A 12,412-nucleotide genomic window follows, 5' to 3' on the forward strand; every position below is an offset into this window, starting at 1 on the left:
CTTTACGTAATACACACACATCACAGATCCGTCCGCCGGAGAAAGTAGTCCCAGCGTTAAGCGAGCCACAGCCGCCCCCCATTCCCACTTCAAAACACCTAACCTGAAAAACAGCGTTATAACGACGCTTTTACATAATATCAGCCCCCCAAACGAGTCCGGTGCCCCCTCAGAACTAACACGTCTCGAGCCGAGCTGCGCAGTATGAAGGGGGCGGTCCACCTTTCCTTCCTCTTTCAGTCCCCTCCTCGGAAGTAGACGGGTCAGTCTATATTCCGTTTTATATTTTAAATATATTTTTTTACCTAACATTTTTTTTTTTGGAAATGGAGGCGAAGGTGGAAGCGTGAGGAGATGTCCCGCTCCGAGCTGCAGTTTAGTTTGATCTCAGTTTAACGGGCCGGATGATCTCCGAGACGGACTGCGGTTCCCACAGCCTTGCAGGGGAGGTGAGCGTAGCTAGCGACGCAGCTCTCTCTCTCTCTCTCTCTCCCTGTGTGTCTCTGTGTCTCTCTATCTATCTCTATCTCTCTCTCTCTCTCTCTGTCCATTTCCAGCCTTAAACAGTCAGACTAAACTCATCCAAACGCCCTAAAATATCAACAGCCCCGAGTTTCCCCCTTTAGAGGAGGCGGGGAGACTCTCTAGGATCTGTCAGTCTCGCTAGTCAGTGGCTGTTAGCCGTTAGCCGTTAGCTATAGCTAGCTTAGCCAACCAGCTAGCCGCTAACGACAACATCTGTGTTTATTTACATGTTTAATTGCTTTAATTACTGGCTTTTTAATACAAGGCAGTTGCATAATTAATACATCACATTTCCCGTCAGTAATATACACGGCAGGGCTCCAGCAGAACAGCAGAAAAGCGCTGTGTTTCAGCTCCTTTAGCCCAAAAACGAGCCAGAATGAGCCCCCTTTCCTCCAGAGACTCACTGCTGCACACTTTAACATTTCTCCACTGTTTATTTGCTTAATCTAATGTGTTGTTGAGAAAAAATATAATAATAATGAATAATTAATGAGGTGGGCGTGCCCAGAAATGCAGCTCAATTATAATAATAATGATGATTTGATTTGTCCAAAGTTTTGCACAACACCCACACTAGGATATGTATAATAATAATAATAATAAAAAACTGAAATATAAATATCTATAATGGCTGTGTGTGTGTGTGTGTGTGTGTGTGTGTGTGTGTGTGTCTGGCTCAGGTAGCTGTATCCAGTGGGGAGGTAGGCTTTTCCAGGGTTCGTGATGAAGTTCGCCGAACCTTTGGAAGGCCGGAAGTTGTCTTTTCTCCTGGAGAAGGCAGCTTCTAGGGAAGCCAGGCTGTGGACGGTTTACGTGCCAAAGAAACCCTCCAACCAGGTGAGCTGTTTGATCTCACACACACACACACACACACCCTTCCTTAGGTAAGCACTGTCCAGTTTTGCATAATGTCCAACCACAGGACTGTTGGATGTTGAGGTGTTGCTTTACCTTTCACACCTTCCTAGGACGTGCAGGACGGGGGGGGGGCCCACCTGTCCCGTTTGCAGCAGGCGAGCAGGGCGTCCTTTAAAAAGCTAGTCCTTTATGAGTCTTGAGGGAGTCTTGAGGGAGTCTTGAGGGAGTCGGTTGGTGAAAAGTCAAGTGTACATGATTGATCGCTGACCCCAGATCCAGTCCATCAGCCAGGACGTGTACACGCCACAGTCTTCGTTTATTTGCATTATTAAAAAATGTCTGCAGTTGATTAAACAGCGCAGAAATACCTTATTTACATATTTTAATTAAAGCCAAAACCTGACCAGATGAGGAAATCGGTGACAGTCTAAGGCCAGCGTTGTTAGCAGTATTAGCCTAGCGTCCCCTGTTGTAACTAAAGAAGCACACGTCAGACACCAAACCTGTATTGCTTGATCGATCAAAGATCAATCACGATACTTCGATTTATTTATTTATTTATTTACCAATTTTTTAATTGGTTGGGGTGAACGTCTAACACGGTCCGCTCTGTTGTTTTTCTCACCCCGCAGGATACAGATATCTCCCCTGCCCAGCGTGACGAGGCCGTGCGATGGCTGGCCGATGTGCACCACCAGCTGAAGCTTTATCCAGAGACCCTCTGTCTGGCCGTCTCCATGCTTGACCGCTTCCTCTCCGCCATTAAGGTACCGGCGGCTCACGGTAGAAGCACTCAGGAGCAGGCAGGATTTTCCATTAGGCCTTTAGAAGCAGCCTGGTGTGAATCAGTGTGGTGTGTTAGCTTTGGGGTGGGAGGGGGGTGGACATATTAGCTACATCAGGACAAATCTGTACTTTTCTAATGTTATAACGTTCCTAATAAACTGACCATAAAAACATTAAACACTAAACACGTAAAATGATCAAGTTATAAAACCAAAATGAGTCCCTGCTCCCTCATGAGTACGCATTGGGAACGAGCCTGTGCCGGCCAACAGCGCTAAAGATAGGGTGGTGATCTTCCATTCAACATTGCTGAGTGCAATCAGATCCTCACAGCAATGCTCCTGCTCCAAAATCTAGTAGAAAACCTTCTTCCCTGGACAGTAGAGACAGTTACTTCAACAAAAGCAGGATCAGCTCTTTTTAACACCCTTACATTTCAGAAGAAACAATGAATGAGCAGGTGTCCCAATACTTTTGTCCAAATACGTAAGGATATATTTGTTGTTATTTCACACCAGCAGACCAACAACAACAACAGATATGAGTCCAGAGTGTGTACAACCACACACACACACACACTGATCGTAGAGAAAAGTGTGTAACTTCAGTGCAACTCTGTAGTTCTTGCCCAGTGTTACAGCAGCTTCCTACCTGTGTGTCGTCACCTCGCCCAGCCGTAGGGCTGAATAGCTGTAGCCCGACTCGGTGAACACACGCCCTGCTGACCTTTGTTTTAGGGTCAGTTCTGAGGGTGAAAGGCAGCGAGACGCTTTCAGACATTCAGACAGTTTTTGCACCATGACCCTCTGGACAAAGTCTCCTAGTCAGGCAAGAAGGTGACGCAGCTACACAGGCTGATGCACTGTGTTGACAAAAGTATTGGGACACCTGCCCATATTAATTAAAAAATGAGTTTATCCAGCTTCTGTTGGAGGATCTGTCTCTACTGTCCAGGGAAGAAGGCTTTTTACTGGATTTTGGAGGAGGAACTTTGCTGTGAGGATTTGATTGCATTCAGCCACAGGAGCTGAAGTTGGTGAGGTCAGGATGTACATCCTCATCCCCAACTCCTCCCATCCAGCAGCTTTCACTGCTCCGTCATCAGGACTACTGCTCGGCTCAGATGCTGAGAGCGCAGCGTCACCATGATTCACCGTATGTGTGTGTGTGTGTGTGTGTGTTTGCTGGAAGACACTCTGACACTCAAAAGTTTGGAAACGCAATATGCAATGATGCAATATTTGATGTGTTTTGGCAACAGGAAGTTACTCACAGATCATTTGCTGTAATTACTGAAGGAATGGCAACACTAATACAGTAGATACAGTAAACTAATACTATTAATATGAGTGATAATAATAACGGTTACTTTTAAAGTATATTTATTAGTTACTATAGTATATATAAATATCATTTTTATTTATTTTCATTTGTTTACTTTCTATCATATATATATATAAAATTATACTTATATATATATATATATTATTTAGATTTAGAATTATTTATGTAGTTAGTTATTATATGCCATCTGTATCTCTGTTCACCAAATTGGTTGTATCTCCCTGAAGACATTTAGCTTCCAAACTTTTGAACAATAGTGTGTGTGTGTGTGTGTGTGTGTGTGTGTGTGTGTGTGTTTTGCGCTCAGTTTCAGGGTCTATTTTTAAAGTGAACTGAAAGCTTTCAGTTTTCCTTTTAACAGGTCTGACTCCTTTATGCTCCGTCAGACTGACGCGGCAAAGCCAGGTCCCGACGTCGGGCAGTAAAACCCCATAAACACACACACACACACACACACACACACCTTTCAGAACCAGCACGAAAGGTGTAGTACCGTCTCCCGAGGTTCTGTGAAAGGGCAAATCCACCCAGTTTTCACAATTTCTACCTAATTGAATTGGCACATAGACAATCTGGCTTCTCTTAGAGTTCCCCTCTAACCCGCGCCGCGGGGCGGCCGTGTACGAGGGCGCAGGGCAGCCTGGTTTCACTTTAGAAGAGGTGGAGACCTCCAGCATGGTCAGCAGACCTCGCTGGTTGGATCCGCCCTGGGTTCTGTCGTCACGGCTCTGTGTTCACGGGTTCGTGACGTCGGAAGTTGGCAAATTCCGGCAGCTCCTGGCGTGTGAGCTGTGTGATGAGGCTTCTCTGTAATTCCTCATTTGCACATTTCTGAGAAGTACATGAAGGAAGTAAAGTGTGTGTGTGTGTGTGTGTGTGTGTGTGTGTGTGTGTGTGTGTGTGTGTGTGTGACTTTTTTTCCACTCTTACATTCCTTTGTTCTCATAGCAACCACCCGTGACTTCCTAGCAACAGTCTACCAACCACTTAGCAGCTCCATAGCAGCCACCATGCAACACCACAGGTGTAGTGCCCATTTAGCAACCACCTGCCGGTACCATAGCAAATACCTAGTAACCACTTAACAACACCACAGCAGCCACATCACCACCAAGAACACCATAGCAACCACCTGGGATGCAATGGCTACTTCTTAGCAGATCCAGAACAACCACCTAGCAAATTCGAGCAACCCCATACCAACCATCTGGCATATCCTAGTAACCACCTAGTAGCACCCTAGCAATTACTTAGCCACGCCAAAGCAACCACCCACCAAAACCTTGCAACCTAATAGCAACCACCTGGGATATCATAGCAACTGTCTAGTAACCACTTACCAACTTCATAGCAACCGCCTAGCAAATACCTTGCAACCTAATAGCAACCACCTGGGATACCATAGCAACTGTCTAGTAACCACCTAGCAGCACCCTAGCAGCTACTTAGCAACTCTATAGCAACCACCTAGCAAATACCTAGCAACCCCATGTAAACCACCCGGGATACCATAGCAGCTGTCTAGTAACCACTTAGCAACTTCATAGCAGCTGTCTAGTAACCACTTAGCAACTTCATAGCAACCGCCTATGAAATACTTTGCAACTCGATAGCAACCACTAGCAACTACCGGCCTGAGGCCCATTAAGAACCCGGAGGAGCAGTTCTGCATTTCCTGCAGGAGGCGCTCTTCTGGGTCTTCATTCCTACTGAAGCTTTCTGTCTGTCTAATCGCTCTGTCCTCCTTCCACTGTCCCTCCCAGGCTCGTCCGAAGTACCTGCGCTGCATCGCCATCACCTGCTTCTTCCTGGCCGCCAAGACCAGCGAGGAGGACGAGGTGAGTCAGTCCCAACTGATCCGGGATCAGCCTTCCCTCCGGCAGTTTGTGGAATACGTGGCCAGAGGGTCTGAAGGGATTAGGAGGGGGTCTGGGGGCGTCACGTGAGCGCTCACTGGAGGTCACGCTAATCTGTGCAGCTGAGCTGAAGCCTGGACTGGACCAGGGGAGCAAATACAACGTGAAAGTGTGTGTGTGTGTGTGTGTGTGTGTGTGTGTGTGTGTGTGTGTGTGTGTGTTCAGAACCATTGTGTGTTAAACATTTACTCTGAGAATCATGCTGACAGCACTGTGTACATTTTTAATCTCACTCTCCCCCTCTCTGTGTGTGTGTGTGTGTGTGTGTGTGTGTGTGTGTGTGTAGCGTATCCCGGCGCTGAGAGAGCTGATTGGCTGCAGTAAATGCGGCTGCACTCCCTCTGAGGTTCTGCGGATGGAGAGGATCGTTCTGGATAAGCTGAGCTGGGACCTGCACACGGCCACACCGCTGGACTTCCTGCACATCGTGAGTTCTGCGCTCGCCCCCCAACCAACCCCACCAACCGACCCACCGACCGAACATCAGTCATTAACATGTACTATTATAACTGTCAGAAACACTGAGGTACAGCCCAGAGCTCCAGACAGGTCCTAGGACTCATCACCAGGAGGTCGCAGGTTCAAAGCCCGGGTGCTGCCACAGCCATTCTGTAACTGGGAGTCCCAGAGAGCATAACTGCCCCCTCTCTCCTTCTCTGGGTGGGCTATAGAGGGGTGTAAAGCCCCCCGGCATTGAGCTGTGTTCTCTGGAATGATGGTGAAGCTCCATTCAGTACTTTTGGGTGGGATGCGCAGGGGGAGTTTGTGATGAGGTATGGTGGTGGTCAACTCTTTATAATGAGCAGGTGTCCCAATACTTTTGTCCGTACTGTGTACTTGTGCACAGGCTCCTAGTACTAATAATAAGGGTAGTGAGGACATACACCTAGAGCGGTGGTCAGTGTCCGGGGCCACCTTGGATTGTAGTCCTGGGCATCGAACCCTTGGTAGTATGGTAGTAAGCAGCACTAAGCTGCCTTTGTTTGTTGGGCCCCTGAACAAGGCCCTTACCCCTCTCTCCTCACCGTAGCACGTCTGACCTCACTGACTCTGGGTTTTCGGAGCAGCTGCCGCATTCCTGTCATGCCAGAGAGCTCGTCACACAAGCAGAAGTGCGTGGAGGAGGGCGGAGTCGAAACAGCGATTGCTTCAGGGTGGAGGAACCATGTTTTGTGTTTGTTTATGTTTTAATTGTTTTTTAACTTCCCATAGTTTCCACTGGGGGCATGTCCAGACTAGAACTCAGGGGTGTGTGTGTGTGTGTGTGTGTGTGTGTGTGTGTGTGTTAGGGAGCTTCCTGGTGGCTAAATATGGTACTACAGGTCAGGGATTTTTGCTTATAAACATAGACTAAAGGGACAAAAGTATTGGGACGCCTGCTCCTTCATTGTCTCTGGTCGTGCTTCTGTTGGAGTAACTGTCTCTACTGTCCAGGGAAGAAGGCCTTCTACTCGATTTTGGAGCAGGAGCATTGCTGTGAGGATTTGATTGCATTCAGCGACAAGAGTTAGTAGACAGTTATATAAAAAGTACTGGATGGAGCACCATCACCACCACCACCACCATCCATCATTCCAGAGAACACGGTTCTCCCACTGCCCCACAGCTCAATGCCCTATCGCCTCTATAGCCCACGCCTGGCATTAGGCATGGCACCAACAGGTTCATCAATGTATAGAGTCCAATTCTATTCTATTAGCTGAATGCATTCTTTAGAAGGGGTGTCCACAAACATTTGGACATGCAGTGTTCGAGCTACCTTCGAGGAGGTGTTTTGGTCCTCCTGTTAAAAAGCTGGAGGTGGAGATACGAGCTTTTTCGATCAGATCAGCTGTGCGGTGTGAGGTCACTCCATTAAGAGCAGCCAGACCAGTTTCATTGTTCTCCTCCGTCTCTGCGTTCCAGTTCCACGCGATGGTGTTCAGCTGCAAGGCGGTGCAGTTGGGCGGTGCACTGTCCGGTCTGAACCGGTCCCAGCACCTGGCCCTGCTCACGCAGGAGCTGCTGCACTGCCTTTCCCACCATGCCCTGCTGCCTGTGCGCGGCTCCATGCTGGCCCTCGCCCTCGTCACGCTGCAGCTGGAGAGTCTCTGTCCCGATTGGCTCGCTCTCACTGTCGACCTGCTGCGCAAATCTCAGGTAAACACACACACACACACACACACACACACACACACACACACACTCCGGCCCTTTGACCCCTGAGCTCGCACACACCTATCTTAATGGCCGTATGACTCACACGTACAGTCGCGTGCAAAGGTTTTGGCACCCCTGGTGAGTGAAGGAGAATCAGAGAACACACTGCACTGCCGTCCCAGACGTTAGTAGACCTCAGTGAGTAAGAGGTGTGTCCCAATACTTTTGTCCATATAGTCTTTAGAGTCTTTAGAGCTCTCGCCCTGGTTCTCCGCTGAGATGGAAACCACTGGAAGAGAGGGAGCAGGGTCTGAGGGATCAGCAGGGTCCTCTTCCTCGTCCTAGAGGAGCGGAGATCTTCGAGGGTGGAGGGTCTCCAATAGTGGGTTACAGGATTTATTTACTGCTCACACTTTGCTCTTCTTTGATGACCTTCAGTGGATTTAGCTGTTCTTTTTAAAGTCTGCAGCCTGAAAGCCCCCTTTGTGGGAGTGTGTGTGTGTGTGTGTGTGTGATGGAGGACGGTGTGTTACGCTGCTTCACTCCTGAACAAACACAAAGGCTACATGCCTTACAGGAGGGTACAGCAGCTGGTACTGAACCAACACCCCCCACTGGTACTTTCTCCTAATGCAGTGGCTTCCTTAATGTTTATATGCACTGTTTGGACAAAAGTATTGGGACATCCCATTCATTGGGAATTTCCCCACTGCGGGACTAATAAAGGACTATCTTATCTTATTCTAAACCCATAGACTGTAATAATCTGGAGCTGGTCCCCCTTTGCTCTAAGCTCTACCAGCAGCAGCAGGTCTGGAGCTCTGCTGCAGTTACTGAGTCAGTTGGAGGCTTTTCTGCACTCTGCTCTGAGCTCAGCACTCGGCCCTGACCCCGCTCTGTAACTTTACGTGGTCTGACAGACACTCTGTGGCTGAGCTGCTCTCTGTGAGCTGTTCCTCCTAAACTCTTCCACTGTTCAATAATAACGCCACTCACAGCTGATGGAGGAAGATCTAGGAGGGAAGGTCTAAATTTCACCAGCTGACTCGTTGCTGTTGGTGCTGCGGTGCTGAGCTCCTATTACATACAGAACCACGCTGGAGTTCAGTGAGCTCTTCAGAACCTCCCGTTCTTTCACTGATGTGTGTAAGAAAGGCCGACTGCAGGACTAGAGGCTGGAGTTTATACACCTGTGGCTGAATGAGGCTGAATCAGACGCCCAAATTCAGTGATTAAAAGGGGCGTCCCAATACTTTTGTCCATGTAGTGAATATGCCACAAGGATTGTAAAGTGACCCAGAAAGGACTTATTATGGATCAACCCACCTGCAACAGAAGGGCTAATAGGCTCATATCCTACACTGTGAACAAAAGTATTGGGACACCTGATCATTCAAAATTTCTTCCGCATTTAAAAGGATTAAAAAGAGCTGATCCTGCTTCAGTTGGAGTAACTGTCTCAGCTGTCCGGGGAAGAAGACTTTCTACTAGGTTTTAGTAGCTGTGAGGATTTGATTGAATTCAGCAACGAGCACAGTTTGCACATCTCGGTCAGCAATAGGTGCAACTTAAAGTAGCTCAATGCATACATTAGAAGTGGTGTCCACAAACTTTTGGTCGTTTAATGAATGTATTTGTATGGGTTTATGTGCTTGTTTTGTTTCTTAAAATTAAACATGTCTCTCCCCCCCTCCCTCCAGATCGATAGCTCCGAGCTGATTGGCTGCAGAGAGCTGGTTGCACGTTGCCTGTCCACACACTCGGCCTCCCTGCCTCCCAACACTGTATACATCTGCCACCCGCTGCGCCCCCCTCTCTCAGAGCCTCGGGGCGGCCGAGCATTGCCCTACTGGCACCTCTCGGCCGCCCCGAAGCCGCCGCCGCCGCCACTGCCGCCCAGCCGCTCTAACAGAGACCCCAGCCTGACGACCTCTGATGCCGCCCCGGCCCCGTCCTGCGCTCCGCTGCCGCTCCGGAGGAAGCCCTCGGCCAAGCGCAAAGTGGAGCAGATGGACGTGGACGAGTACTTCGACGGCATCAAGCGGCTCTACAACGAGGACAGTCCCCAGGAGGGCGGGTCCTCGCCCTGTCCGGCCCTCCAGCCGGTCGCGGCGTCATAACACCACATGCAGGGGCCTGTAAAAGGGGGCCTGCAGGGGGCGACAAGGCCAAGACCGCAGTTGTGTTTGAGTGTGCGCGTGTGGTGCCTTTCCTCCTTCCTTCAGAGCAGAATAGAACCCTAACTCCCATATTTATCTAGAACCTGTAGACCTCATCCGCTGCAGTCCATTCCTAACCACCGTGTTCAGCCTGATTACTTTAAAAAAAAAAAAGTTTTAAAAGCAAAAAAAATCTAAATAAAGAAAATCTCCACAAAAAAATAACAATAAGAAAGTAGGAATACTCCCCCCGTCCCCTCCGTCCCCCCGTCCCTCCTGTCCAAGTCACAGTTCTGCCTTTGTATATCAGTGTTGACGTCTGTCTCACATATATCCGTATGCGAAAGCTAATCGTCTCATTTTAATGGCTTCTGTTCTTCCCCGTCTTCGTCTGTAACGAAGCGCACAGCACTCCTGGATGTTTTCACCAGGGCTTAACGAGAATGACTGATTAATTGATTGATTGATAACGATTATTGATTAACGAGCTTCTTTCGTCAGATTTTATAGAAATGTGTTTTATTGATGTTTGATTCGTCCTCCCTCTCTTTTCCACGCCTCGCTCTTCCTCTTTTTTACAGGTTGGTCTCTTTCTCTTACTCCATGGCTTCTCCATCTCCATTAATGATGTGTGTGTGTGTGTGTGTGTGTGTGTGTGTGTGTGTGTGTGTGTGTGAGTGTGTGTCTGTATGGCTGTTTTTTTAAGGTGATAATCTCCCTATCACTTCTCCTAAGAGAGCATTAATGTGACATAGCATCCCAGCACACCCGGAGAGGGAGAGCGCGGCCTGGTGGGCGTTTAGACCGAGGTCGTAACCGTAGGATCTTTCAACAAAAATTAATTAATTAATTAATTAAATAAATAAATAAAGCAACAAAAAAAAAACCACAAAATCTGTTGAAATGCAAGAAAAAAAAACAACAACTTTAGAGCATCACTGTCCCCCGTCCCCCTCACCACCATCCCGCTGCTGCTGACTGATGATGATGATGATGATGATGATGATGATAATGATGACCTGCCTGCTCCTTCACCTGGCTCTCTGTTCTGCTCTGGGGGGCCGAGGGCTGACCACACTGCTGAAACATCGACGCAAAGGTTCCAATAAAGTCACACTGTGCTGAACTGAACTGAACTCCGCCTCCACTCTGTGTACCTGTGTTTGTAGTGTGTGCATTAAAGGGGCGGTCCACCGGCGGTGCAGAATTCTCCGAATAATGCGGAGTGTGAGGTCAAGTCGTTTGGTGTGAAATTTTCTTGATCTGCTGTGGAGGAACTTTCTCATTCTGCTTCCTTTATAGTGGTGGTGGATGGAACCAGGCGGCAGTCGCCGTGGCTACAGCACAGATATAGCCCCTTTATTTACTATCCAAACCCACCACGTGTCCTCAGAGGTGTCTATGGGGTGATGATGATGATGATAATGATGATGGGAAAGTAGTGGAGAATCTGAAAGTGAGCAAGTCTCCTTAAGGGACTATTTTGCTGTGCAGCGCTCTGCGTGTATCCCTCCACCTTGAGTGCATTTGGTAGCGCGTTATGAGGGAAAACCGCCTCGAAACTGTGGATGAACCGTCCGAGGCATCAGATTGAGTATTCCTAACTATTCCATGTCAATATATACTTCAGTGAGGTCGTTTTTAAAGGCGTCTGGTTCAATTCTCCACCACTGTGACTCGGTCCCTCGAGAAAAGTAGTGCCCAAAGAAAACTGCTGATTTCCTTCCTTTGAGAACAAACACATCAGTGGTGGAGTGGAGGGATACCTGCAGGGCACTGTGCAGCACAGTAGTCCCAGTTTTCAGCTCGTGAGTAAATCAAATCTATTATTTGTGTTGTTGTCATGGCGACAGACGTCCGGTTCCATTCACCTCCACTGTAACGAAATCAGAGAGGGCACGTTTCTCCACAGTGGAGCAGTTCACAGCAAAACCGCTCTGGGGGGGTGTTTATCCCCCCGACCCGGACTTATGGAGCCATTCTGAAAAGTTGGTGGAGTTCCCCTTTAAGGTTCCTCCACCTGCGCTGGAGAAAAAACTCTTAAGGTGGAACTGGGAACGCTCGAGGAGGTGTGTGTGAGTGCGTGTGCGCGTGCGTGTGCGTGTGTGTGTGTGTGTGTCTCGCTCGCTCGCTCGCTCGCTCTCGCTGTCTCAGGTGGAGCAGGTGGAGCTGTGGAGGTGGAGCCTCAGGAGGAGAACCGACCCGCAGCTCGAGAGATGGCCGCTGACTTCACCCAGGACTCGGTGCTCCGCTTCCTCCTGAGCTGCGGGGGCACCGCGCGCAACGCCGAGCTCCTCGCGCACTTCACGCGGTTCCTCCGCGAGGACGACGAGGCGTCGCGAGCGCGCAACCGCGAGCTCTTCAAGCGCTTCGTAAACAGCGTGGCGGTGGTGAAGCAGGACGGCGGGGTTTCCTACGTCGTGCTGAAGAAGAAGCACCGGCAGCGGCTCGAGAGCGTCGCGAGACCGTCACCGAGGAGCCGAGGCGAGGAGGAGGAGGAGGAGAGGAAGGAGAAGCAGCAGCACGAGCGCGGGCTCGAAGTTCCGCCCCAGAAGTCAGCAGCAGTGAGGACGGGGAGCACCCCCCCTCCCCGCCGGGGCCCTGCGGACGTCCTGCCCGTCGCTGGAATCGCGAACGACAACAACAACGACGTGGGCGCTGTCAACCGGGAGAAACGCGCCA

General features: G+C 49.3%; 2 protein-coding genes across 2 annotated transcripts in view; both read left to right on the forward strand.

The window, feature by feature from the left end:
- Positions 1-218: 218 nt before the first annotated feature.
- ccni (cyclin I) lies at positions 219-10,861 on the forward strand. The gene is made up of 7 exons (XM_072662028.1): positions 219-449; positions 1,209-1,365; positions 2,019-2,153; positions 5,280-5,354; positions 5,719-5,859; positions 7,338-7,571; positions 9,272-10,861. The coding sequence occupies exons 2-7, from the start codon at positions 1,252-1,254 to the stop codon at positions 9,689-9,691; spliced, it is 1,119 nt and encodes a 372-aa protein (XP_072518129.1). The 5' UTR covers positions 219-449; positions 1,209-1,251; the 3' UTR covers positions 9,692-10,861.
- A 90-nt stretch (positions 10,862-10,951) lies between these two features.
- LOC140539330 (ankyrin repeat domain-containing protein SOWAHB-like) overlaps positions 10,952-12,412 on the forward strand; it is a 3,354-nt gene continuing 1,893 nt past the window's right edge. Inside the window, exon 1 of the mRNA XM_072662026.1 lies at positions 10,952-12,412. This exon is cut by the window's right edge and continues 1,893 nt beyond it. Coding sequence (XP_072518127.1) covers positions 11,947-12,412 — 466 coding nt within the window. The 5' untranslated portion in view covers positions 10,952-11,946.

This window comes from Salminus brasiliensis, chromosome 18, assembly GCF_030463535.1.
Source record: "Salminus brasiliensis chromosome 18, fSalBra1.hap2, whole genome shotgun sequence".
Lineage (NCBI taxonomy): Eukaryota > Metazoa > Chordata > Actinopteri > Characiformes > Bryconidae > Salminus > Salminus brasiliensis.

Coding starts and splice junctions, on each gene's coding strand:
- ccni (XM_072662028.1), top strand. CDS start 1,252: ATGAAGTTCGCCGAACCTTTGGAAGGCCGGAAGTTGTCTTTTCTCCTG. Junction 5,860..7,337: donor CGCTGGACTTCCTGCACATC/GTGAGTTCTGCG, acceptor TCTGCGTTCCAG/TTCCACGCGATGGTGTTCAG. Junction 7,572..9,271: donor ACCTGCTGCGCAAATCTCAG/GTAAACACACAC, acceptor CCCTCCCTCCAG/ATCGATAGCTCCGAGCTGAT.